Here is a 27,430-nt window from a genome sequence, read left to right as displayed (position 1 = left end):
AAAGGATTTTTGCAAAACAGACCCCAGGCTAACATTCAGTGGTTTTCCCTGGGTGCAGAGGGCCCACACCCTCCCTCATTTCTGAAGGCTCTGCATTTCCCAAAACCAGCATTCACCTTAGAACAGTGGTCGGCAAACTCATTAGTCAACAGAGCGGCAAACTGCGGCTCGCAAGCCGCATGTGGCTCGCGAGCCGCAGTTTGCCGACCACTGCCTTAGAATAACAAGTAAAACAGTTCTAATTTGTTTTCCTTTAAAATCCCACAACCGGTATTAAAAAGGACTTTTCTAAATGCAAAGGGACTTAAACATAATAACCAAAGGCAACGGTCCCATTTAAGGGCACAAATGAGCAGCGAGGAGATGAGTAAGTCCTGGGGCTGAATGTACAGTATAGTTGCTAAGAGACTAGATCTTAACTGTTCCCATCACAGAAAGGGAAATGATAATTGTGATGTGATAGAGGTGTTGCCTGACACTATGGTGGCAATCGTACTGCAATATATCAATGTATTAAACTTACACAGTTATATGTCAAATATATCCCAATAAAAATAAATTCAAACACACACACACACACACACACACACACACACACACACACGCACACACACACAACGGTTCTGGTTCAAATAGCCCTACTGTAAAGACATGAATGAGACTATCTGTGTTAGGCAGTTAGACATGAGCAGAGCAAAGGCGATGAGCCAGATACAGAGGTCACCAGGGCGAAAGTCCCGAGCGCCTCGCAAAGGACAAATGTAGGGCAGGACCTCACCCCCAGGGTGACCTTTCCTCCCCTAGCATATCGCTGGTCATGCAGGTGGGACCCCCTGACCTTTCCATATTGCTGGTCACGGGATTTGGACCCCTGACCTTTCCTCCCTAGAGATAACATCTAAGCCCCTAGTTGTATTTCAGCTCCAGGCCCCGAACAGCAGCAAACCCAGACAGGTGACACCACCTCTGACCTCAGGACCCGCTGCACGGACCCTGAAAGGACACACCCGAAAGCTGGTGAATATTCTACTGAGAGCTTCTCCTGGGACCGCCCCTAACACCTCCACCCTTAAAGCCCTCAGGACAGGACCCAGCCGTTCTCCCTCCTGGGAGCAGGCCTGTGCCTCTCCCCAGCCCCTTCCCCTCCCCCTCCCTCCAGGCACTTCACCTTTACCTTCCTCACTCCTAAGCTCCAAGGGAACCTCCCTTTACCTCTATCACTTGTTTCCTAAGCCCACCTTTTCTACGAGCTACTTCTTCCACCTCTGTGATTTTCCAAATAAATGTTCTCTTATGGTTTGCGTCTTGGCTCTGAATCCTTTCCTAGCCAGAACTCGAGTACCGAGGTTGCTGAACCCAGGTCCGGTCTGATCCCACGGGTCTAACCCTGGTGCTGTCCCCCCGCTGCCAACAAACCTGGAAAGTTTGCGTATGGGCCGAGTGTTACTTTAAGAAAGGACTGTTAATTTTGTTAGGCGTGATAATGGTGTTACAGCTGTGCAAGAAGAAAGGCACGCAGAAGTATTTTTGGGTGAATGGCCAAGAGGTCTTGGATTTGCTTTAAAATTTTTCAGCCAAGAAAAAAAGAAATGAAGGGAGGGAGGAAGAAGGGGGGTGGAGGGATAGAGAAAGGACCTGATAAACAAGTGTGACATAATGTTGAATCTGGGAGATGGGTTCACAAAGTTCATCATTATCCTAGTCTCCACTTCTGTACACGTTTGAAATGTATCCTAATAAAAAGGGGTCTTATTTGCTTTTCTAAAAAAATAAGGCCTACAACCAAATCTTAAGACTGATTCTTCTGTGTGGCTGAAAATGGGGTTTTCAACATGAATATGTGCCATGCGAGGCAGAAGAGGGTGAAAAACACGATCGGCAGGAAAGTGGTGGGCGTTTCAAATGGTGTAAAAGTGGAGAGAGCGGTTTCCTCTCCTTCCAGGGTCACTGCATGAATTTTAGGACTTCTAGGGGGGTGGTCTAGGTTGGGGTTTTTGAAATGGTGGGTCAAGGCCTATTAGTGGCTGGTGAAATCAATGTAATGGGGCAACAGATGCATTTTTTAAAAGATAGACTAGGGCAGTGGTTGGCAAACTGCGGCTCTGTTGACTAATGAGTTTGCCGACCACTGGTAGACTAAATGTTCCGTGTAGGAAGCTGTGAGGATTAGGCAATTGTGGCATATTGTGTGCAAAGAGGTAAAGGGTAGTATATGACAGTGGTCGGCAAACTCATTAGTCAACAGAGCGGCAAACCGCAGCTCACGAGACGCAGTTTGCCGACCACTGGACTAGGGGAGAGGGCAGGGTGGAACACAGCGGATTGGAATAGAATAAACACTTCAGAAAGCATCTTACAGAGCACGGGAAAGCCTGGCTGCACTAATCCTAAGTATATGAGTTCCTTGTCAAGAACGAACACGTATTGCTTTCTTTGGGGTACGACCAAAAAGCATGAAAGCCACGGGGCCAGGCTCGCCCAGCCCTCCGGGCGCAGCGGGATGACGGGTGCAGAGGGAGCTGCCTGCAGGGGGACTGATAAGCCCTTTTGTTTGTTCCCAGGAGAGCCCTCCCTGCAGCCCCCCAGCCTCGCCCATACCTGCACGATACTGCTGATGACCATGGGGAGGATATTCAGGGGGAAACGAAGGATGTTGAACAAGGCCAAGGACACAAAGGCTTTCTGGGCATCCAGGATGTTGTTCTTATCGATGGTCACGTAGACGGCAAAAGTACACAGGGCCACCTGCAAGCAGAACGCCATCACTGACTTGTGTCCCTGAGTCAGTCCCAGTCTGGGAGCAGTTACCCTCCCCACTCCCCAGCCCGGTGTTCAGGCCCTCCCCTCGAGAGTTACAATCATCTACACTGGCCACTGGGGGCAGCAGAAAACGCCCAAGGTAACACTCAGAAAATGAACGGATAAATAAGTGACCGGGAGCCCAGATTACCACCATCTTCCTTTGGGGCACACTGGACTCTCAACAACACAGCATAACCACACCTCTGGGCTGCTGCCTTTGCAATTCCCTTTGCCCAAACAACCTTCCCATCCAAATGGGGGCTGGGTTACTCCGTCTTACACACTCCCATCCTGGTTTATTTTTCTTCACAGCACCTATCACCATCTACTGTGGCAATATATGTATGTATTGTCTGGCTCCTGCACTAAAATGTAAACACCACAAAGGCAGGGACCCCGTCTTGCACATGACTGATCCTTGGTGCCTAGAACAGTCCCTGGGCCACAGGAACCCTGAATAAGATTCTGCGCAAGTTACCTCCTCTCCCCATGCCTCAGCTGTCTCATCTGTGAAATGGGCGTCAAGGTGGAGAATTAATGCCACTTTCAAAATTCCTTCCAGCTCAAAAATCTTTATATGGTTTTATATCCCCAGGACAGGAAGACTTATTTAAAAAAAAAAAAGAAAGAAAGAAAACAAACAGCCACTTTCTTCCCCATAAAGTCAGACTTGCCTTAAGCCTCGTGGTTTTACTACCTTGCTTTAAGTTCCTGGGATTTTACTACTCAGACGACCAGAATTTGGGTTCAGTTGTTAGAGATGACAGCACGTCACCAGGAGAAATGAGGGACCCCTGAATAATCCAGGGCCAGGCTGCTTGGCTTAGGGAGCAGGGAAAAGATCAAGGGGTGAATGTCTGCACCCCTCCCTCACTGCTGGGACCGAGCAGTGCAGGGGAGGCTAACAACAGGCATCCGAAGAGATCATCGGGTACATGCAAGCAGGGGTGGTCTGGTCTGCAACACCTTGGACCCGGCAGATGAACAGAAGTTCCCAGTCCCCTGCCAGCCCCAGACTCCTAGAATCACTAGCCGGGGGAGGACGGGAGGAGGACGAGGGGGAGGGTAACAGACTGCTGGGAATCAGGGGGTTCCAGTTTAAGCCTCTGGTATGGCTGTGGTTCTGAGTATTTTCAGGGTCTCAGCTGCCTCATTTGTTACCTTTTAGAAGGTCGTAAAGCTTAAAAATTAAAACCGTAAGTTCGGCCACACACCAGGTGGGTGTGCCACCCCGTTTCTCCAAGTGAGCCTCTATTTTCCCATCTACAAAATGGGGATCCTGACACACCCTTGCTGGGCTGCTGCAGCCGGAAGCCCGGGGCTCAGGCAGAGCCCTGAGCACAGTACCCAGGGCACAGAAAAATGCAATATATGGCAGCTGTTTTTCTTATTACAAAACCCAGTCCCAACTCCTTGGATTATTCTTCCAAAGAATCTATAAGCCGGTTCCAAGAGCAAGGCACTGGGAAGCAAAGCTGGTTCTGCCCTGGCTCTGACATTAACCAGCTGGATGACCCTGAGGCACGGCACACACATTTTCCAGCCCCACGGCCAAGAGGGAGGCGAGGTGCTCATGCCGCACACACTGGCTCCCCTCTTCCGGGCAGTGACCTCTTACATAACCAAAGGCACGCTCCACTCCACACTCTCCAATCACATCCGCACAGAGGAATAGTACTCCGCCATAAAAAGGAATGAAGCACTGGCCCCGGCTACCATCTGAATGAACCTGAACACCTGATGCCAAGTGAAAGAAGACAGACACAAAAGGCCACACAGCAACAGGATCCCATTTACAGGAAATAAATATCCAGAATGGGCAAATCCACAGAGACAGAAAGTAGGTGGGCGGGTGCCTAGGGCTGGGAGGGGCAGGAGGAATGGGGAGTGACTGCCAATGAGGGTTCCTTTGGGGGATGATGAAAATATTCTGGGATTAGATAGTGGTGACAGTTGAACAACCTTGTGAATATACTAAACACCACTGAATTTTACACTTAAAAGTGGTGAATTATATCTCAATAAAAACATCAAATTATTTTTAAAAGCCCAATTCTCCAAACCAGTCCTTTTTGCTTATGATAGCAGCTAAAGTTTTGACTCGGGCCCCGGGCCCACCTGATTTGTAAACGTCCCCTGTCTGTAGCTTGTCTGGCCCCTGCTCCTACCATTCTTCCCCTCGCCCCTCTGTTCCAGCCCACTGGCCTCCACGGTTATCTTTCCGCTGGGGCTGGCCAGGTCCAGCCTCAGGGCCTTTCCACTCACTCTTTCTTCTCCTTGGTGGGGCCCCTCACCTCCAATAAGTAGAGACTCAAGTGTCCCCTGCTCAATAAGGTCTTCCATCATCCTATTTAAAACGGCAAGCCTTCCCTATGGCTCTACCCCGAATCTTTTTTCCCCGTAGCACTACGGCAGTGTAGCACACTATATGATGCATTTGTTATGCCTACCGTGTCTCCCAATTAGGATGAATGAACACTCCATGAGGGCGGGGAATTGTGTCTGTGGTATTCACTGCTCTATCATCAGTGCCTAGGACAGCACCTAAATCAAGGTAGGTACTCAGGTAATGTCTGTGGGTAGGTGGACGGATGGACAAATAGACAGGTGGGTGGATTTCCTGAAGGCAGGAGAGTATACACTCAGATGTGTCTCTTCAGCAGTGGAGAAAACCAGGCGTCAAGGATCTCACCACCAGAACATACCAGCTCCCTCAGCCCAAGTGATGGGGTGGCTGCCGGCGGCACAGGGTGTGGGTCGAGAGGGAACAACATCCTATGGCCCCTTGTCAGACCCACAGCTTTGGCTTCTCCAGGAAGTAGCGGTCATTCATTCATCCATCTGCTACTAACTGGGCACCTACTATGTGCTAGGCACTGTGGGCTCAGAGGTGAGGCAAGCATGGAGATCCTGACATTACCGGCGCCCTGGATAGAAATCAGAAGAGATCACCAGAAACTGTTATAGAGCCTGGTGCATCGGCCAGAAATTGAACCTAGGAGGCAGGTGAGAATCCTACCATTGAACCCACTGGGCTCTTGGGAACTTCCAAGATAGAAATCATGCGAGTTCCCCAGGAAGTAGTACTCAGGCAACAGGTTTATCATATGTAGCTGGTGCACTGAGGGAAACAATTAAGGGAGAAAGAGAAATGTTGCTCCCCAAACAAAAGCCAGGAAATGGTTTGAAAGAAGTTGAGGTGGGAAAGAGGATGTCTAAGTATGACATCTAAATATGTAGAGGCGGGGACTCTTTGGCGCTTGTGTGTATAACTACATGCTTCTTCATGCGTCGCATGTCTCATCAGCATATTAAATCTCCACCCAGGGGTGTGTTTTTTAGCTAATTAAATGAGGGAAGGTCAAGAAAAGGACAGTCTATCTTGCTAGCATGCACCCGTTGAGTGCAAGGAACCACATTTAAGCCCATTGAAGTAAATCTTGCAGAAAGCAGTGTCCTTCAGTCTAGCTGCTAATTGGCTGTTAGGAGAAAAGAAAGCACTGGGGCAATTAATGGGTCCCCAGCTTCCTGCCAGCTGGGCGGGGAAGTAGCCTGCCTGTCTCAGTGAGACTCGGTCCAGTAGGAAATAGGTCTAACCTGGTTCTCTCTATCAGGGGGTGTGTGGAAGGGTGTGAAGGAGACTGGGGTGGTAGGTGGTGGGGAGCTGGGGTTTGCTACCGCCTTGCCATGGGTGAGGGTAAAGAATGGGAGAAAACCTTCACCAACAACGAAGAACACCTGTCCCACTGAGAAATGTGGCAAATGACTGAACCATCTATGCCAGCCCAACCCCTACACAACCTGACATCTGTTCTTACTGCCTGCCCAGCACCCACTCCCCAGTTGCTGGTAACAACATATCCATTTCCCTTTGGGGAACTGAACCTCATCTAGCCTCAGTCTATAAGCTTCCGCCACAGAGGAATCGCCCACATCCCACCCCAAGCTCATGACCCAGGCCTGGTTAATCCAAGCATACCATCTCTCTGGTGATTCAGGATAAGCACAAAGCCAACTGCAATCAATGAGACTCAATCCCACAGCTTTGCAGGAACTAACAGGGAAAGGGGGGCTGTCTCCTCACAGGAGTTACTGAGATAACAGAATGAACTGTAACTGTGTGGAAAGCACATCTGACCAAAAAAAAAAAACAAACAAAAAACAGAAAGGATAAAGCAGAGCTAAGAGATAGATAGAGATCTTTGGAGCAACTAGATCTAGCCATGCCTGAAACCCTAGTCATGCTTAAAACCGGCATTTTCCTAGACTTTTCAGTCTTGTGACTCAAAAATCCCTTTCTTTTTTTTTTACTCTAATCAATCTAAGTTAAGTTTCTGTGTCTTGCAAATAGTTCCTGCCTATTTGCTAGACAAATAGTTTACTCAAATATCTCATTCATTCATTTCTCTACATACACTTGCTGAGTGTGCACCATTTGCCAAGTCCCCTATGTTCTAGGAAACAAGCAAAAACACACAAGGTCCACGTATGACACCTGGAATGGTAACTATCTAATGACAAGAGATACCAGGTAAGGAGGAGGCAAGAAGCTCACAAATCTTCCAAGATGGAAAAGGCTAAATTTTGCTGGCTGCCTGGGATGCTATTTTAGGAAAGTGCATTAAGTGGACATGATAAATGCCAGGCTCTGTAACCTAGAAAAACAGTCCCATCAATCCCACCATATGGCATCCCCATTCCTGTCTGACCTCCCCCGGCCTCTGTCTTCCATCACACCTACCAGCGGGTAAACACCTCATCATCCTCGAAGCTCAGGAATTCACCAGGGAAATGAACAGGCAAACACCTTCCAGGGGAGCCGAGGGCCACATATTTTATCCTAATGTAGTCAGAGGCTTCGGTGCCTCCGCCAGGGCCAAGGTCCCAGCTGACACCCAGCTCAATGAATTCCATCTCGGGAAGCCCGCACCCACCCCAAAACTGAGTGGCAAATTCAAGATCAAGAAAAGGCAGTCCGCACCTAAGCATGGTTTCCTAATAGAGACCAGGGCAAGAGACAGTAAGTGAAGGGCAAGCATGTTCAGGTGACAAGCTGGAAACTCAGTTTGATCAGAGGATTTAATGTGCAGAGCAAAGGGTGATGGGAAAAAAATCCCCCATCCTAAATGTAACACAACCCATGGATTAACCCTATTGTTGCTCCCTCTGGCTGCAGATCTTTTCCTATTAAAAAAAAAAAAAAAGGCGGGGGGTGCAATTCAAAACTCCTTCACCCAGCTGGAGTGGCTCAGTGGTTGAGTGTCAACCTATGAACCAGGAGGTCATGGTTTCGATCCCGGTCACGGTTTCAATCCCGGTTTCTCGATCCCAGGTTGTGGGCTCGATCCCCCATGTGGGGCATGAAGAAGGCAGCAGATCAATGATTCTCTATCACTGATGTTTCTATCTCTCTATCCCTCTCCCTTCCTCTCTGAAATCAATAAAAATATATATTTTTTAAAAAACAATAAAACAAAACGCCTATCGAATGGAAATGAAAAATAAGCTGGGGTAGCAATACTTATATCTGACAAATTAGATCTCAAAGTGAAGGACATTACAAGAGATAATGAAGGCCACTTCATAATACTAAAGGGAGAAATCCAACAAGAAGAAATAACTCTGGTAAACATATATGCACCCAATACAGGAGCACCAAGATAGATTAAAAAACTCCTGGAAGATATCAAAGGAGAGATTGACAGCAATACAATCATAGTAGGAGACTTCAATACCCCACTATCACCACTGGACAAATCCTCTAAACAAAAAATCAGCAAAGAAACATCAATCCTAAATGACTCACTAGACCAGATGGAATTAACCGACATCTTCAGAACATTTCACCCCAAAGCCACAGAATATACATTCTTCTCAAGTGCACATGGGTCATTTTCAAAGATAGACCATATGTTAGGACATAGGCAAAGTCTCTCCAAATTCAAGAAGATAGAAATCATATCAAGCATCTTCTCAGATCACAGTGGCATAAAACTGGAAATCAACTACAATAAAAACAACCCAAAGAAATCAAACACATGGAGACTAAACAGCATGCTATTAAACCATGACTGGGTTACCAAAGACATCAAGGAAGAAATAAAAAACATCATGGCAACAAATGACAATGAAAACACAACAATCCAAAATCTATGGGACACAGAGAAAGCAGTCCTGAGAGGGAAGTTCATAGCTCTACAAGCCTACTGCAAAAAACAAGAAACAATGGTAATAAATTACCTAACCCAAAAACTCAAAGAGTTAGAGAGAGAGCAACAAGAAAAGCCCAGTGTAAGCAGAAGGAAAGAAATAATAAAGATCAGAGCGGAGATAAACGACATAGAGACTAAAGAAACAATACAAAAGATCAACAAAACCAAGAGCTGGTTCTTTGAAAGGATAAACAAGATTGATGAACCTCTAGCCAGGCTCACCAAGAAGCAAAGAGAGAGGACCCAAATAAACAAAATCAGAAATGAAAGAGGTGAAATAACAACAGACCCCGACGAAATACAAAGGATTGTTACAAAATACTACGAACAACTCTATTCCAACAAACTGGACAACCTGGAGGAAATGGACATATTCCTAGACAAATACAACCTTCCAAAACTCAATCAGGAAGAATCTAAAGAGCTCAACAGGCCAGTAACTATGGAAGAAATTGAAGCAGTCATCAAAAAGCTTCCGGCAAACAAAAGCCCGGGGCCAGACGGCTTCACAGGAGAGTTTTACCAAACTTTCAAGGAAGAACTAAAACCTATCCTCCTCAGACTATTCCAAAAAATTCAAGAGGAAGGAACACTTCCAGGCTCCTTCTATGAAGCCAGCATCACCCTAATACCAAAACCAGATAAAGACAACACAATGAAAGAGAATTACAGACCAATATCCCTCATGAACATAGATGCCAAAATCCTCAACAAAATCCTAGCAAATCGGCTCCAGCAATACATCAGAAAGATCATACATCATGACCAAGTAGGATTTATCCCAGGAATGCAAGGATGGTACAATATCCGCAAATCAATAAATGTGATACATCACATAAACAAATTGAGAGATAAAAATCACATAGTCATATCAATAGATGCAGAAAAAGCATTTGACAAAATCCAACACCCTTTCTTGATAAAAACTCTCAACAAGGTGGGAATAGAAGGATCATACCTCAACATAATAAAAGCTATATATGATAAACCCACAGCAAACATCATACTCAATGGGCAAAAACTAAAACCATTTCCCCTAAGAACAGGAACAAGACAGGGATGCCCACTCTCACCACTCCTGGTTGACATAGTACTGGAAGTATTAGCTATCGCAATTAGGCAAGAAGAAGAAATAAAAGGCATCCAAATTGGAAAAGAAGAAGTGAAGCTGTCCTTATTTGCAGATGACATGATATTGTACATAAAAAACCCAAAAGATTCCATCAAAAAACTAATAGAATTAATAAATGAATTCGGCAATGTAGCAGGATACAAAATTAACGCCAAGAAATCTATGGCATTTCTATACACCAATAGTGAACTTACAGAAAGAGAGACTAAAAAAGCAATCCCATTTACCATCGCACCAAAAAAATTAAGATACCTAGGAATAAACTTAACTAAGGAGGTAAAAGACCTATACGCGGAAAACTACAGGACACTGAAAAAAGAGATAGAGGAAGACGTAAACAGATGGAAGAACATACCATGTTCATGGATTGGTAGAATCAACATCATTAAAATGTCCATACTACCCAAAGCAATCTACAGATTCAATGCATTCCCCATCAAAATACCAACAGCATATTTCACAGACTAGAAAGAACTCTCCAAAAATTCATCTGGAATAAAAAAAGACCCCGAATAGCCGCAGCAATCCTGAGAAAGAAGAATAAAGTAGGAGGGATCTCAATACCAGATTTCAAGCTGTATTACAAAGCCACTGTTCTCAAAACAGCCTGGTACTGGCACAAGAACAGACATATAGATCAATGGAACAGAATAGAGAATCCAGATATCGACCCAAACCACTATGCTCAATTAATATTTGACAAAGGAGGCATGAACATACAATGGAGTCAAGACAGTCTCTTCAATAAATGGTGTTGGGAAAATTGGACACACACATGCAAAAAAATGAAACTAGATCACCAACTTACACCATACACAAAAATAAACTCAAAATGGATACAGGACTTAAACATAAGACGGGAAACCATAAAAATACTAGAGGAATCCACAGGCAACAAAATCTCAGACATATGCCAAAAGAACTTCTTCACTGACACTGCCCCTAGGGCAATGGAAGCTAAAGAGAAAATCAACAAATGGGACTACATCAAAATAAAAAGCTTTTTTACAGCAAAAGAAACCATCAACAAAACAGCAAGAAAGCCCACTGCATGGGAGAACATATTTGCAAATGCCATCACTGATAAAGGTTTAATCTCCAACATCTACAGGCAGCTTATACAACTTAATAAAAGGAAGATAAATGATCCAATTAAAAAAACGTGCAACGGACCTAAACAGAATATTTTCAAAAGAAGTAGGAAGGAAGGCCAAGAGACACATGAAAACATGCTCAAAGTCACTTATTATCCGAGAGATGCAAATCAAAACAACAATGCGGTACCATCTCACACCTGTCAGAATGGCTATCATCAACAAATCAACAAACGACAAGTGTTGGCGAGGATGCGGAGAAAAGGCAACCCTCGTGCACTGCTGGTGGGAATGCAGACTGGTGCAGCCACTGTGGAGAACAGTATGGAGTTTCCTCAAAAAACTGAAAATGGAACTCCCATTTGACCCAGTAATCCCACTCCTGGGAATATATCCGAAGAAACTAGAAACACCAATCAGAAAGGATATATGCACCCCTATGTTCATAGCAGCGCAATTCACCATAGCTAAGATTTGGAAACAGCCTAGGTGCCCGTCAGCAGATGACTGGATCAGAAAACTGTGGTACATCTACACAATGGAATACTATGCTGCCATAAAAAAGAAGGAATTCTCATCATTTGCAGCAACCTGGATGGAATTGGAGAATATTATACTAAGTGAAATAAGCCAGTCAATGAAAGAAAAATACCACATGATCTCACTCATTTATGGATAATAAAGAACATTATAAACTGATGAACAAAAAGATAGATACAGAGACAGTAAAGCAACAAACAGACTTTCAAATTACAGGGGGAAAGTTAGGGAGAGGTGGGGGAGATAAGAAATCAAACGAAGGACTTGTATGCATGCATATAAGCATAAACAATGGACGCAAAACTCTGGGGGGTGAGGGCATGTATGGGTGTGGGGTGGGGGGGTAATGGTAAGATATGTACACATATAATACCTCAATAAAAAAAATGTAAATAAATAAATAAAAATAAAAATAAAAAAAACAAAACGCCTTGGACCTCTATATGACTTGCTATCACTTGTGTAAAAGTAAAGCAACTAAAAGAGACATAAGTTTAATGACATTTGTTATGCATAGTCACTGTTATGCTGATATATAGGCTCTCTAGAAATACACAAAAGAAGCTGGGGGGAAAAGAGCTATGCTTTTCACTGCAGACCAGCGGTTCTCAACTGGGGGCCATCTGGCAATGTCTGGAGACTTTTGTGATTGTCACACTGGAGGGAGAGGCACCACTTAGCATCTTGAGGGTAAAGGTCAGGAATGCTGCTAAACTTCCTACAATGCACAGAACAGCCCCAACAACAAAGAGACAAGAAATTATTGGGGTCCCAAATGTCAATAGCGCTGAGGTTGCAAAGCCCTGTTGTAGATCCTTCGAAACAGCTTAAACTATTTTACCACAGTAACACATTACTGTTTTTAAAATAAAATATATCACATACACGAAATAGAATCCTATATAAAGGGCTAATATGTAAATTGACTGAACAGCAGAACGACCGGTCACTATGACGTGCACTGACCACCAGGGGGCAGATGCTCAACGCAGGAGCTGCCCCCTGGTGGTCAGTGTGCTCCCACAGGGGGAGCGCCGCTCAGCCAGAAGCAAGGCTCACGGCTGGCGAGCACAGAGGCGGTGGCAGGAGCCTCTCCCACCTCCACAGCAGCGCTAAGGACCCCTTGGGGAATGTCTGACTGCGGCCTAAGCTGGCAGTCGGACATTCCCCAAGGGTTCCCAACCTGTGAGAGGGCGCAAGCCGGGCTGAGGGGCCCCCACCCCCACCCCCCCAGTGCACGAATGTCATGCACCGGGCCTCTAGTACAGTTATAAACATGTAGAGACTATTTAACAACTTAAAGAAAAATAATTAAATGAACACCCTCTATAACTACCATCCAGCCTTACATTGTTTTTACTTTTAAAAATCAAAGGTTGAATCCCTGGGGGAAATCAGGGAGACTGGAGGGTGAAAGAATAAGACGGTAGAACCTTCTAGTCCGGAATGCCACTGTGTCTGAGCTGGAAGGCATCTTGGAAACAGAGTCCCAGAATAGCTAGGAGATGGCAAGTCACTCCCTGTGCCAACTCCAGTCAGCTGACAGTGGTCACCTGGGGCGTTGCTCGAACCTAACTTGGTGGGTGGGAACACCATGACTGACCGTGGATGTCTGAAATGGGAAAGGGAGGAGGGGGACGGCAGGGCCCCATATGTGACATCCCTGTGGCTGAACCCCTTCGTGTTTAATATGTGAAAACCAGAGGAGGAGGTCCCACCCTGAGCCGGCAGCAGAATCAGCAGATGTCCTGACTCTCAGAAGAACATTCCATTCCTCTAAGCCGGGTCAGCATCCTACGGCCCGTGGTCCACACCTGCCTATGTCTGGCCCCTGAGCTTAGGATAAATAGACTTCAACAAACTCTGAAAAGACAGGAGTTTCCTTAAACATTCCACCTACAACTCAGCTGTGATGAAACTGTTTATTGTACTGTTTATTGTACTGTTTATTTCTACTACAGCTGAATAGAAAAGAAAAAATCCCTGCTTTCCTGGAATTGACATTCCAGTAGAGAGAGATGCAATAACCAAAAAAGTAAGTAAGTTTTCTAGTGTGTTTGCATTGCCACTCGAAGTGTGGTGCACAGGTCTGTGACCGGGCAGCAGTGTAAGGACCCGGCACCGTCATGTAGCTCACCTACGGCACTGAGCACCCGGTTTAACTCCGCTGCCATTTTTTTAAAAAATATATTTTATTGATTTTTTACAGAGAGGAAGGGAGAGAGATAGAGTTAGAAACATCAATGAGAGAGAAACATCGATCAGCTGCCTCCTGCACACCCCCCACTGGGATTGTGCCCGCAACCAAGGTACATGCCCTTGACCGGAATCGAACCTGGGACCATTCAGTCCTCAGGCTGACGCTCTATCCACTGAGCCAAACCAGTTTCGGCTCCGCTGCCATTTTTATTCTTGGCAAGACCTTCTCGAATGCTGGTGGACATTCTGGTGCAAACTCCTTATTTCATGGGGAACCCGTAACACACAGTTGCTGAACTGGCTACTTTGAGGACTCTAGCTGGAAGCTGCTAAGTGTTACAAATAAAATAAAGGTGTGGCACTTTTTTTTTTTTTGGCACTTTTTATTTATTTATTTTTATTTTATTCTACTTTTTAAAATATATTTTTATTGATTTCAGAGAGGAAGGGAGAGGGAGAGAGAGATAGAAACATCAATGATGAGAGAGAATCATTGCTCGGCTGCCTCCTGCATGCCCCCTACTGGGGACCGAGCCTGCAACCCGGGCATGTGCCCTTGACCAGAATCAAACCTGGGACCTTTCAGTCCGCAGGCCGATGCTCTAACCATTGAGCCCAACCAGCGAGGGCTGCATGGCACTTTTTAAAGGGAGTGATAGAAGGCCTTGTTGAAATTTAAAAATACTCAGGTATGATAATAAAGCAACATGAAATGATGTGGCCAAGATGAACCTGCTTCACTCACCAGGAAAGGTGTGCAGACCCAGGTGAAGGTCCCCACGGCGGCCAGGTAGGCAGACTTTTTCAGCACCTTCAGCTCCTCCCGCCGGATGGCCAGCACCTTGTCTTTGAACGCCAACTCCCAAGCATAAAGCTTCAGCACTTTGATCCCGTTGAGAATTTCATTCATCAGCTTAATCCGACTGTCTTTGCTCTTCATGTGGGCCACCTGCAAAGACAAGCGCATCAGCCCACATCTGGGGGCTGGCCGCTCACTGCTGGCCGTGACATCACACCACCCATCACTCACCCCCACCTACTCAAACGGGCCTTCCTGAGGGTGCGAAAACAGAGCCAACCCTGAACCCTACTCCTGACCCTGGCGCGCTCCAAGGGACTCTTCTATCAACGGGGAAGAGCAAACCCTGCTTTGAATCATGGTAATTAGACACAAAGAAAGCTGTAAGATTGGGGAATAGAGGCAGGAAAAATCCTTCAGGTACCCAGGGGAAAAAGGGAACATGGTCCTACACCGCAGATTCAAATACAAGAGAGATGATGTTGGGTTCTTCCCTCTGTTTTGTTATTTTCTTTATGAATTTTCAGCCATAATACTGGTAAAATACTGAAATGTTTCTCTAACAGCTGGCACTGGTTCTGACCCCTGGGAGTCCATGCCATGCGGCTGTTAAATATTGCTAAGAGCAATCTTGCACCTTCCATGTGCCAGGCACTTTTCTGAGTCTTTTACATGCATTCGGGCATTTAATGCTCACAAGAACCCCGTCACGAGTGCCATGGTCATGCCTGGGCCCCGATGAGGACACTGAGCACCAGGAGGTGACAGCCACCACTGGAGCTGTTTCAGAGGTGGCTCTCAGGGAAGCCCACGTGTCGCAGGCGTGAAAGGCGACAGGGCCACAGCCCCTTCCTCGCCTCTCCTCTCCTGCACGGCCTGCCCCCACCTGCTGAGGCCTCATCCCCACAATCCTGGGAGTCCTCTCTCCTCGGGCACCATCTACAGGGCCAGGCCCTCTCGTTTGAAACTCCACAGGCACATCATAAATAGCCTTCGGCAGGGGCAGGGAAGTAAACTCTGGCCCGGCTCTGTTATGGACCATCGGGCACCAGTTCAAGAGGATGAAGTCAGACTCACACCACAGAAAAATCCCCGAGGCACGGTGTCAAATGATGACATCAGGCCGCCAAACAGGCCCTTTCATGTAAAAATACATGTGGTCACAATAGCACAAAAACATACATATACACACCAAACCTAACTATATGACCGGATGTCTTTATACATGCACAGAAAGTTTAGGAAGGACTTGCTTCACCGTGTCCACTGTGGGTGAGAGGGGACGAGAGGGGACATCCCCTTTTAATCTATGCACCTTTGTATTATTTGAACCTTTTTTTTATAATGAGTAAGCATTCACTCTGCTATTTGGGTATTTGAGAACTTAAAATACAAAGTATCTCAAAACCCGAAGAGTTGACCACTGTATCTAGCATAAAGTAAAGGGGGGAGAGGGCGTAGGGGTAACTTTTACTTAACTCTTTAAAATGCACACACGCACACATGAAAAAATTCCGGGGAAGTAAGGATTTCTCGGAGGCTCCCAGACATGCTTTCAGTCACTGGCCCGCTGGTCTAATGATTTCGTGAGCTCACAACCTCGGCTGCCCATTGTGATCACCCAGGAAGCTTTAAAGACATGTGATGCCCGGCCCCACCCATATCAGGTGAATCAGAATCCCTGGACTGGGGCCCAGACATCAGCATTTGTTAAAGCTCCTCCGGGGATCCCAACAGGCAGGCAAGGCTCAGAACCCCACATCCGGAGCAGAAGAAACTCCGCCAGAACCCAAGGAGAAAGGCCCCAGGCCAGGGCCCAGGTTGGAGTCTGGTGGAGACAGACACCCTACCTGGTAGGTCTTGGTCTTCATGGCCATCACCGCGTTCAGGGGGACCATGAGGACCATCACAGCCACCCCGGCCAGGACGGAAGGGCCCAGGTTCTAAGGAAGGAAAGCAGACAAAGGTTCACACAGGCTTCCCGGGCTGAGCCACCACTCCCACTCTCCCAGCAGGTTCGAGGCACTTCCACTGCTTTTACCCAATTTTCAGATTTACTCCTGAGCACCTCAGCCCCTTTAAGAACATGCAGGTCGCCCTAGCCAGTTTGGCTCAGTGGATAGAGCATCGGCCTGCAGACTGAAGGGTCCTGGGTTCAATTCTGGTCAAGGGCACATGCAGGCTTGATCCCTAGTAGGGGGCGTGCAGGAGGCAGCCAATCAATGATTCCCTCTCATCATTGATGTTTTTCTCTCTCTCTCCCTCTCCCTTTTTAATGTATATTAAAAAGAACATGTAGGTCCATGATCCTTTATCAGAACCCTTGAGACCAGATGTAATAAGGTGTTCAGCAGAAAACAGCTACCACAGCCAGCCCGAGGGTTATTCTTATCTGAATGTCTGCCTACCAATCTGGCCCTCGGCTGGCATCTGGGAGCTTGGATTTGGGGAGGGCTCCCATCATTCTCAGAACTGATACAAGTGGCTCCCTGTGCCTAAACTGTTTATACAAACAACGTGGTGTGTGCTGGACACCCCTTTTCCTGCTGCGAGTCTGGAAGTTTGGTAAGTGCCAGGTAGAGGCTGACTATGTAACCAGCCCCCCAATAAAAATCCTGGGCTCCAGGTCTCTACTGAGCTTCCCTGGCTGGCCACGTTCCCCCCACGTGTCACACCTGGTTGCTGGGGAATCAAGGGCATCCTGTGTGTCACCACTGAGAGGATTCTTGGAAACTTGTGTCTGGTTCCCCCGCAAAACTTCCACCCCTTCACTCAGCCTGCTGCAATAAATTCTAGCCCCGAGTCCTCCTAGTAAGTCATCGACCTGGCATGCTCTCGGGGACCCCTGACACAGGTGTATGTGCCCTTCTATGCATCCACCCCACCAGGGCCTGGCACAGCACTCCATGAGCAAAGGCACCGATTCTTCAGCAGCCAAACAGGAATATTCACAACGAGAGAAATAATCAAGGTCACCAAGAGTTCGCGTCAGTTCAGGTCAGGTTTTGCCACCAAAGGAGTTAAGGAAAACTTTGGGATTTCAGAGCTGTTTGGCTGGGATCTGTAGATAAGAGGCTGTAGATTTTTTTTTCTCTTGTCCGATTGCAAACAAGGAAACTACTGTCTCAGAGAGGTCAAGGAGAGCTGGCCATATAGATCGGTATCTTTCAACTTCCACAAATACAGGCGACAGCTTGAGAAGTTAGCCCTGGGTGCATTTACTCAGCTGGAGCGTACAGATGGAACTCGGGGGTCATGTGATTCCCCCACCTTAGGTATTCAGAAAAACAGGAGCATTAGTCCCTTCCAAGCAGTCACCTGCAAGGGCTCTGGGCCTAGTTCCAAAAAATACTACTGCTGATCCAAGTGAAGATTAATCTACCTTTGAGAACAAAGGTGATTTCTACCAACAACCAAAAGCATTCAGAACCCTGACAGTAACTAAAAGAGACGGAGAACATCTGTGTACCATGCACTGTTCCATAAGCATGGCCTGCATTAATTCATTACATGGTCCCAACATCCCTAGGATGAGAGGTACCGTTATCATCACAATTTACAGAAGGGGACACTGAGGCTTAGAGACGCTAAGTGACTAATTCACAGAGCCAGTAATGGAAGAGGCAGGATTTGAACCCAGGCAGTCTGATTCCAGAGCTTGCACTGTTTTTGATGGTTGGTCTAAGCCAGTGATCCCCAACCAAATAGGACTTTTCCCCCCAGAGTACATCTGGCAATGTCTAGAGACATTTAGGTTGCCCTTACTGGGGACTGAGAGGAGAGCTGTGTTACTGGTGTCGTGGGTAGAAGCCACAATAGAGAATTATCTGGCAATAACACATTCAGCATCCCTCATTAAAAACAAAGTAATTTTCTTCATAGTTCATAAACCAACCCAAAAAGCAAGTCTAAAAGTATTTTAAAAATATTTTACCCACAGCAGCACCTTCTGGGGAAGTGGATATCCCAACACTCTCTGGGAAAGCGGATGTTGGAAAAGACATTAATTTTGACATCTAAATAGTAGTATTTATTTCCTAAGTTTCATTAACAGAAACAATTTATAATCATCTGCTGTCTGCTCTATAAATACACAAAAAGTGTAAAATACAGCCAGGTCAACAGATAATCTTGTGCACCTATTTTATGCTCCTGTTGGGACTATACCCACAAGATATGAAAACAAGACCCTGTGCGTCCATGAGTAGCAAAATGCCCCTGAGAGAGGAAGGGGTGGTACACGCAGTGTGCAAAAAACTATTCTATAAGGTAAAATCAGACGAGTTTCTATACTAAAGCTATGGGGGTTCAATAAAGGAGTAAGTCCATCTAACTGAGAAGGAAAAAAATCAGTGGCACTAGTCACAGCCTTGAGGGATGGGTGGGATTTCATCCTTAGGGAGGAAAGATGGAAGGGCATTCCTGCTGGAAGGAAAGGCACATGCAAAGGCTCAGAAGGGAGAAAGAATAAGTCATGTGTTAGAATATGAGCACCTTTGCTCCTCATATTTCGATTTTGGGAACTGTTCCTTGCCCCCGTAGAAGGGCTGTCAATCATACCTCCACCCCTTCCATAGTGAGAGAGAGCTTGTGATCCAGCTGGCCAATCAGAGAATTTTGCCTCCTGCCTCACAGTGATTGGTTCAGGGATATGAACAGCACTGTGCCAGGCCAATCAGAGTGCTCCCTGGGACTCGACCTAAGGCAAAGAGGAATGCTCTTTTCTCTGACACCACTATCTGTAAAAAACGATACAAGCCCAAAGTATAAAAGCCATTTAGGGAAACCCCATTGAGGATACAGTCAACTCAGAGGAAAAGAGGGCCAAAAAATGACTAAAGAGTAAAACTGAGTCCTTACAGTATTCCTTGAACTCCTGGATCCATCCATGCCTGAAGTCCCTGGACTTTTCAGTTACATGCAGGTACCCACAAAATTCCCTTTATTTGACTATGCTATTTAAAATTGATTTATTTTCTTTTTATTTTTCTTTTTAGGAAAGTATACTCAGATGTTACAATAATGCCTGCTGTGATCCTATCCACCTCAAACACAAAACTGCATCAAGAGAGCTCCAAGAAACATGAGGGCATAAAGTATTGCTGGCTAAACAGGGGCCTCTCTGACCACGTTATTCCTCAGCAGACATTGGTAGTGCACTCTAGTGCAAATTCTGTGAATGTAGTGCCTTCTTTCTTTTCCCTGCCACTTTTCTCAACGAATTTTTTTTCATCATTTCTTTTTTTCCCTTTTAGTCCCATCTGTCCATACCCGTCCCCTTTGGCAATTGTCAGCTTGTTCACTGTGTCTATGGGTCAGTTTCTGTTTTGTTTTGTTTATTCATTTGTTCTGCTATTTTAAATTCCACATATAAGTGAAATCATAATATTTGTCTTCTCTGTCTGACTTATTTCCGTTAGCACAATACCCTCTCGGTCTATCCATTATGTTGCAAATGGCAAGATTTCATTCTTTTTTATTGCTGAGTAATATTTCATTGTGTGTCCATTCATATATGGATAGACATTTAGGTTGCTTCTACATCTTGATTATTACTAGTAATGCTACAATGAACACAGGGGTGCACATACCTTTTCAAATTAGTGTTTTTGTTTTCTTTGGATAAATACCCAGAAGTGGAATTGCTGATTCATAGGATAGTTCTATTTTTAATTTCCTGGAATTTTCATTCTGTTTTCCTTAGTGGCTGCAGCTATTTACAATCCCACCAACAGTGCACCAGGGTTCCCTCACCACATCCTCACCAGCACTTATTATTTCTCCATTTATTAATGTGGCCCGGTGTATGGGAGGGGGGGGTGGTCCCTCAGCCCGGCCTGCACCCTCTCCAATCTGGGACCCCTCGAAGGATGTCCAACTGCCGGATTACAGGGATTGGGCCTAAACCGGCAGTCGGACATCCCTCTCGCAATCCTAACCACTCGCCTGCCTGATTGCCCCTAACCACTCTGCCTGCTGGCCTGATCACCCTCAACTGCCCCCCATGCCAGCATGCTTGCCCCCAAATACCACCCCTGCCGGCCTGCTCGCCCCCAATTGCCGCCCCTGCTGGCCTGCTCACCCCAAACTGCCCCCCCCCGCTGTCCTGATTACCCTCAACTGACTCCCACTGATGGCCTGCTCGCCCCTAACTGGCCCCCATGCTGGTCTGCTCACCCCCAACTGCACCCCCGCACCAGCCTAATCACCCCCAATGGCCCCCCCACTGGCCTGATCACCCACAACTGCCCTCCCCTCTTGGCCTATAACTGCCTCTACCTCGGCCCTGCCACCATGGCTTTGTCTAGAAGAATGTCCGGAAGGTCTCCTGGAAGGTCTCCCAGTCTAATTAGCATATTACCCTTTTATTAGTATAGGTAGAGGCCTGGTGCACAAGTGGGGGCCGGCTGGTTTGCCCTGAAGGGTGTCCCAGATCAGGGTGGGGATTCCCTTGGGGCGTGGGGCCTGTGGTGGTTTGCAGGCTGGCCACGCCCCCATGGGGTGAGGGTCCCCACTGGGGGGCGGTGGCTAGCCTGGATGAGGAGCTGAGGGCTGTTTTCAAGCTGGCCACACCCCCTTCAGGGTGGGGGTCCCCACTGGGATGCCTGGCCAGCCTGGGTGAGGGGCTGATGGCTGTTTGCAGGCTGGCCATGCCCCCCAGAGGAGACCCTCATCCCATGGGGGCGTGGTCAGCCTGGGTAAGGGGTTGAGGGCCATTTTCAGGCTGGCCACACCCCCTTCAGGGTGGGGGGAGTTCCGCTGGGGTGCCTGGCCAGCTTGGGTGAGAGGCTGATGGCTGTTTGCAGGCTGGCCAAGCCCCCCAGCGGGGACCCTCACCTATGGGGGTGTGGCCAGCCTGGATAAGGGGCTGAGGGCCATTTTCAGGCTGGCCACACCCCCTGGCGACCCAGACTCCCAGCCCCTCCTTGAGCGGAGGCCAGGATGGGCTGGAAGCTTCGCTTCCTCCGTCGCTGGGGGCAACCCAAGCCGCCTGCTCACTCCATCTCCAGTGCGCCATCTTTGTTGGGTTAATTTGCATACTCACTGAATGGCTTATGGGCGTTGTAGAGGTATGGTCACTTTGCATATTTCTCTTTTATTAGTGTAGATTATTTGTGTTATTTTCCATATGCACAACTGTAAGCTACCTTTGCCCCACACTGTATTTCATTCTTTATCTATAGCAGTCTATTTTAAGACATTCATGTTTGAATGTATTTTATAAGGACTATGTTTAATCCCCCTTCATACTTACGTTACTAATGTCATGTTTTAGACCTTTTTGTAATGTGTTATCTGCTACTATGTATTGTTTAAATCTGGTACTTTTTTCTTTTGACCATCCTAGTAGCCTTTCAAATGTCTGATTAGCTATATTTATTAAATATTTGGCTTTACCTGTGACTTTTTTTTTTTTTTTTCTGTTCTCATCTTTTCTTTTTTCTGGTTATGGCCTTTTCTTTTCTGCTTAAAGAAGACCCTTTAACATTTCTTGCAAAGCTAGCTTAATGGTGATGTTTTTGCTTGTCTGGGAAACTATTTCTTTTCAATTCTGAATGATAATCTTTCTGGGGAAATTATTCTAGGTTGTAGATTCCTTTTTTTCAGCACTTTCAAGATGTCCTGCCACTCCCTTCTGACATGTAAATTTGCTGATAGCATCACGGGGTTTCCTTTATACGTAACTCATTTTCCTCTCGGTGCCTTCAAGATCATATCCTCATCTTTAATTTGTAATATATCTTGGTGTGGGTTTCTTTGGGTTCATCTTATTTGGAACTCTCTATACTTTCTGGACCTGAATGTCTGTTTCCTTTCTCAGATTTGGAACGTTTTCAGCCATTATGTCTTCAAATAGGTTTTCTGTACCTTTCTCTCTCTTCTCCTTCTGGAAAGAACCCTTATGATATGAATGTTAGTGTGCATGATGTTATCCCAGATGTCCCTAAGATTATCCTCATTTTTAAAAAATTCTTTTTGCTGTTCTGATTGGTTGATTTCAACTAGTCTACCTTCGAGGTCACTGGTCCATTCTTCTGTGTTAGCTAATCTACTGTTGATTCCTTCTAACGTATTTTTCATTGCAGTTATTGTATTCTTTGGGTCTGCTTTGTTTGTTCTTACACTGTCTCTTTGTTGTTCTCCCAAAGTTCCTCTATTGCACTCTCAAATTTGGTGAACATCCTTATGACTATTTCTTTTAATTCTTAATCAGACAAGTTAGTTATCTCCATTTCCTTAGGGGTTTTTTTCCGGGGATTTTTCTTATTCATTCACTTAACAGAGATTCTGCTGTCTTTTCATTTTGTTTGATTTTCTATGTTTGTTTATATAAATTAGACAAAATAGCTCTCTCTCCCAGTCTTGGACAAGTGGCCTAATGGTAAAGCAGCCTCTGTAGGCTGCCAGGTGGTTTTGGCAGGATGGTAGGAGCTGAACAGGTGCCTAAGGTGTCCAAATTGCTGGCCTACTGAGCTAGAGTGGTTCCAAGTGGGGAGGCCACATTGTGCAGCCACGCCCTGTGGGTTCTATTCTGCTTGCTCCCTTTGCTCGCGGCAAAAATGGGCTCAGGCGGTGTGTCCGGAAACACAGGGCAGTGATCTTGCAGGTAGGCCAGAGCACCTGGATAGAGCCCCCACCCACCCTATGGAGACAGAGGGGGACATAAACAATGACCTGCAGTCCCAGGAGAGCCCTCGCGGCTCTCCAGCCTTCTCTTTATGTCTCTCTCTTGTTTGTTATGCAGAAAGTGGTCTTGTGTAGAAGTGACCTCTTTGCAGGCTCCTCTGCTGGGTAGTTTAGGGAATCCAGCTGGATCCAGGCAGACACTTGGTTCCTGGGGCACTGGCTGGTGTGGCTGGAGTGGTTCCTGGCCTTCCCGCCAGGTGCAGTGGTGACACCTGTTGTTCCTGCTTGCTCTCTCGCTCAGAGACAAGTGGCTCTGGGCGATGTAGCTGTTAACTGCTGGGGTGATCTTGCAGATAGGCCAACGCCCAGATCAGAGCTCCACCAGCCACATGGAAGTGGAGGGGAATGTAAACAATGGCACCACCCGCTGCTCCCCAGCCATCTCTATTGTCTCTTTACCTTGTTATTCAGGAAGTGCTCATTTTCAGCATACCTATATATTTGAGTTTGCTCATGGGAGAGGGGAGTTCAGCATCCTTCCCTGATTCCATCTGGTATATTTCTACCCCTTGCAGCCAAGAGATATTATCTTGACCAACATAATTCAGGGCTAGTGAATAAATGTTAGGTTAGTGTTTGGGAGAACACAGTGGCAGAAATATGGTGTGTATGTTGTAGGCTATGTTAATTACATGTATTCTCAAGGAAAGATGAATGCAAATACTATGCCGCCCAAGAGAACCCAACAACTGAGGGAAGGTATAAAACATCCAGGAATTGGCTGATGGTCAGAACATAAAATGTAAATGACAGCAAGAACTACCAGTGAGCTATAAAGGTTCTGTCAACACCCACTCCCTCACCCCCACCGCCCACACACCGAGGTCCCTCCCACATGACAGACACCCACATCGGACACACACCAGCCACAGAAAGTAGAGCGCAAGGATGACTTGCAGAGGGGCTGACCAGATCATGTTAATGTATGTGGTCAGGTCCATGAACCGCTGGGCGTCCACAGACATGAGGTTGACGATCTCCCCGACCGTGGAGGATTTTCTGGCAGAATTGGTGATCACCAGGGCCTGTGGGACAAAGGAGAGGGAAAGGGTGAGCGTGGCAGATGAAGAGCCTGCGCTCTACCTCCAGGCCCTTGAGAAGGAAGGAGGCTGCTCAAGAATGGAAAGGCCACTGCTCTTTCCTCCTCCCCTGCTGACTTACCTGCCTTCCCAGCTCGTCCGTCTCAGCAGGAAGCCTCCACTCGTATGGATGCACTCACTGCCTCCCCATCTTGAGGCAGTGGAAGGGAACTCAGAAGTTGCCTAAACCTGGACTTTGCATCCTTTTTTGTGTACACACGCCTTACCCGGGAAGTTTATTACCACAGAGGCTCTGATTCACCCGAGACTCTGCATTTCTAACAGGCTCCCAGATGATGCTGGCTCCGCTCGTCCCCAAACACACTGAGGGACCAAGGTCTAGGCCAGGGTTTCTCAATGTTGGCATTCCAGACAATCGAGGCTGGGTCATGCTTGGTGGGCTGTCCTGTGCAATACAGGATGTTTAGCAGCATCCCTGGCCTCTCCCCACTAGATGCCCGCACCCCCAGGTATGACAACCAAAAACATCTCCAGACATGGACAAACATCACCTGGAGGGACAAAACACCCTGGTTTTCAGACATGGCTTCACACTATGATCTGGGACTTTTAGAAATAATGATGCCTGGGTCCCACCTAAGAGATCCTGGTTTGGTTTCTTGGGGTACAACAGCCCCTGGCATCAGGAGTTTTTGAAGCTCTCTAGGCGAGTCTGACTTGCAGACAGGGCTGGGAACTAATGAGCTAGTCCGTTCTTCCGTTCTGCTAGACAGTCTCTTCCCAGCCCATGGGGCCCAAGCAGTGTCCTTGCCGCAGAGGCTAAGGAGAGAGTGACCAAGAAGGTAATCCAGCTCCTTTAGAGCCTGCTACGTACCCTGTCACCCAGGGAAGGGGCCATCTGCTCAGGTCAAATGGAGAGTGAGAACAAGCTCAAACACAGACTGTGACTAGCAGAGCTAGGATCTGAACTTGGATTTCCCAAAATCCAAGTATCACCTGAGAAATTCCGTCTCCCATGGCTGCCACGGGGGCTCAAGGACTCCTAAAGGCTCACCCCTGAATCTGCTTTGCTGAGGCCTAATGCAGAACTGCCAATCCGTGCCGTCCGCAGTCCCTGAGGCCACCCCGGGGCCACTGCTCCAGGAGCTGGGCTTGCAATCCCCGTGGTGGTCCCAGAGGACCCAGCCAAGTCCCTACAGATTGTGGGGCCACAGCAGATGTCAAAGTCGGCCCCCGTGCTCACGACCTGGCCTCACCCACCTTCCGGTAGACGGCACCGATGACGGCGGTCTTGACCCTCATGCCGCTGACGAAGCAGATGTGGAAGTACTGGTGCAGCATGAGGGTCTGCAAGCAGGCGCTGAGGAACAGGACCGCGGTGTAGAAGTAGCCCTGCCAGTTCGGGGCCTTCTCGTCGTTCACAAAGTTGATGAGCAACCTGCGAAGGCGCAAGGACAGAGCGCAGAATGACGTGCATGTGCGGGGGGGAAAGTCTTTGAGCTTCAGCATTTTTATTTTCCCCCAAGCTGGGTGAGGCGAGCACTAGTACTTCAATTTTACAGGTTGACAACCAAATCCATGGTGGTGATCTGACGGACAGCAGCTCATGTATGACAGGGTGCCTTAGGCTTCTTGCACGGACTGCTCTAGCTCATCACCCGCAAGTCACCCGCAGCAGGTAACCAAATAGAGAGCATAAGGGGACAGAGCAGGGAAGGCTAGAGAACAAATATGTGGCTCCAAAGAGACGGGGGGGGGGGGGGGGGGGGAGAAAGAGATAGGTAGGTAAACACAGAGCAGAGAGAGGTAACCTCCTTTCTGACTTTCTGGTTTGAGCTGCAATTTTCATGGGATCTTCGCTGCCTAAGACAGTCCTCTCTCTCGTCCCCCTTTTTGGCTTCAGGGGAACCTAGTAAGTAGTTTCTGTTACCTGCAATCAAAGTGGCCTTAATTAAGATGCTATTAAAGAAAAGCACCAGGCAAAGCAGGTAGACGAAGAGACTGGGCTGTAAAAGCCCCCTGGAGCATGCCACCTGACCCTAAGGTGCCCCCCGACCCTAAGGGAGCATTAGAAGGATGCGAAGAGTTGCTCAGCTGGGAAGGAAGGGGTCTTACTTCAAGATCTCCGGGCCGGTAAACATCATAAGGTCGTGCAGGGCCTTGAAGACGAAGCTCATGAGGAAGTGGGGCCCGAAGGTCTTGTACAGCACCTTGAACAGGGACGGCTCCCGCACCTTCTGGGGGGCCCTGACTATCAGAGCCTCGGCCTCCTCGTTCACATCCACCTTGGAGCCCCCTTTGGGCTTGGCGGGATCCTTGGAGGAGTACACGATCTTCACCGGCTGCCTGGAACACAGGGAGTGTGGAGCCATGTGGGCTCTGCCAGAGGCTGAGCCCACCGGCTGCCAGGGCGGCCAGAGAACCCCACCCTTCGGGAGGCTCGGCCAGAGAACCCCAGTCATCGCAGAGGCAGCTTATTAGCACGGTGGCTATGAACTTGGACTCAGGATCTTGGCTCGGCCACTGGCCAGCTGTGTGACTGAGGCAAATCCTTAGTTTCCTCGTCTGTAAAATGCAGATTAAAGTAGGACCTACCTCCTAGGGCTGTTGTGAGAATGAAACGAGTTAATAGGCGTGAAGGGCACAGCAGAGTGCCAGCCCCAAACTGGTCTACAGATTCAGTGCAATCGCTATCAGAATCCCAGCTGGCTCCTCTGTAGAAACTGGCAAGCTAATACTAACATGTATATGGAATCTCAAGGGACCCAGAAGAGCCAAAACAATCTTGAAATGGGTTAGAGACCTAAACATAGAGCTAACACTAGAGAAATCTTAGAAGGCAACAGAGGGATCAATTTTCATGACTTTGGATTTAGCAATGGATTCTTAGATATAAACACCAAAAGCACAAGCAACAAAAGAAA

General features: G+C 47.2%; 1 protein-coding gene across 1 annotated transcript in view; it reads right to left on the bottom strand.

Moving 5' to 3' along the window:
• ABCC1 (ATP binding cassette subfamily C member 1 (ABCC1 blood group)) overlaps window positions 1–27,430 on the bottom strand; it is a 151,146-nt gene that overhangs the window by 44,734 nt on the left and 78,982 nt on the right. Inside the window, exons 8-13 of the mRNA XM_079796250.1 lie at window positions 26,622–26,852; window positions 25,767–25,944; window positions 24,330–24,491; window positions 16,629–16,721; window positions 14,725–14,928; window positions 2,599–2,745 (exon numbers count right to left, since the gene is read on the bottom strand). Of these exons, the coding sequence (XP_079652376.1) occupies window positions 2,599–2,745; window positions 14,725–14,928; window positions 16,629–16,721; window positions 24,330–24,491; window positions 25,767–25,944; window positions 26,622–26,852 (1,015 nt within the window). The remainder of the gene's footprint in view (window positions 1–2,598; window positions 2,746–14,724; window positions 14,929–16,628; window positions 16,722–24,329; window positions 24,492–25,766; window positions 25,945–26,621; window positions 26,853–27,430) is intronic.

This window comes from Cnephaeus nilssonii (assembly GCF_951640355.1).
Source record: "Cnephaeus nilssonii genome assembly, chromosome: 2".
Taxonomy (NCBI): domain Eukaryota; kingdom Metazoa; phylum Chordata; class Mammalia; order Chiroptera; family Vespertilionidae; genus Cnephaeus; species Cnephaeus nilssonii.
The sequence above is the reverse complement of the archived record's forward strand: the minus strand, read 5'-3'. Positions and strand labels throughout refer to the sequence as shown.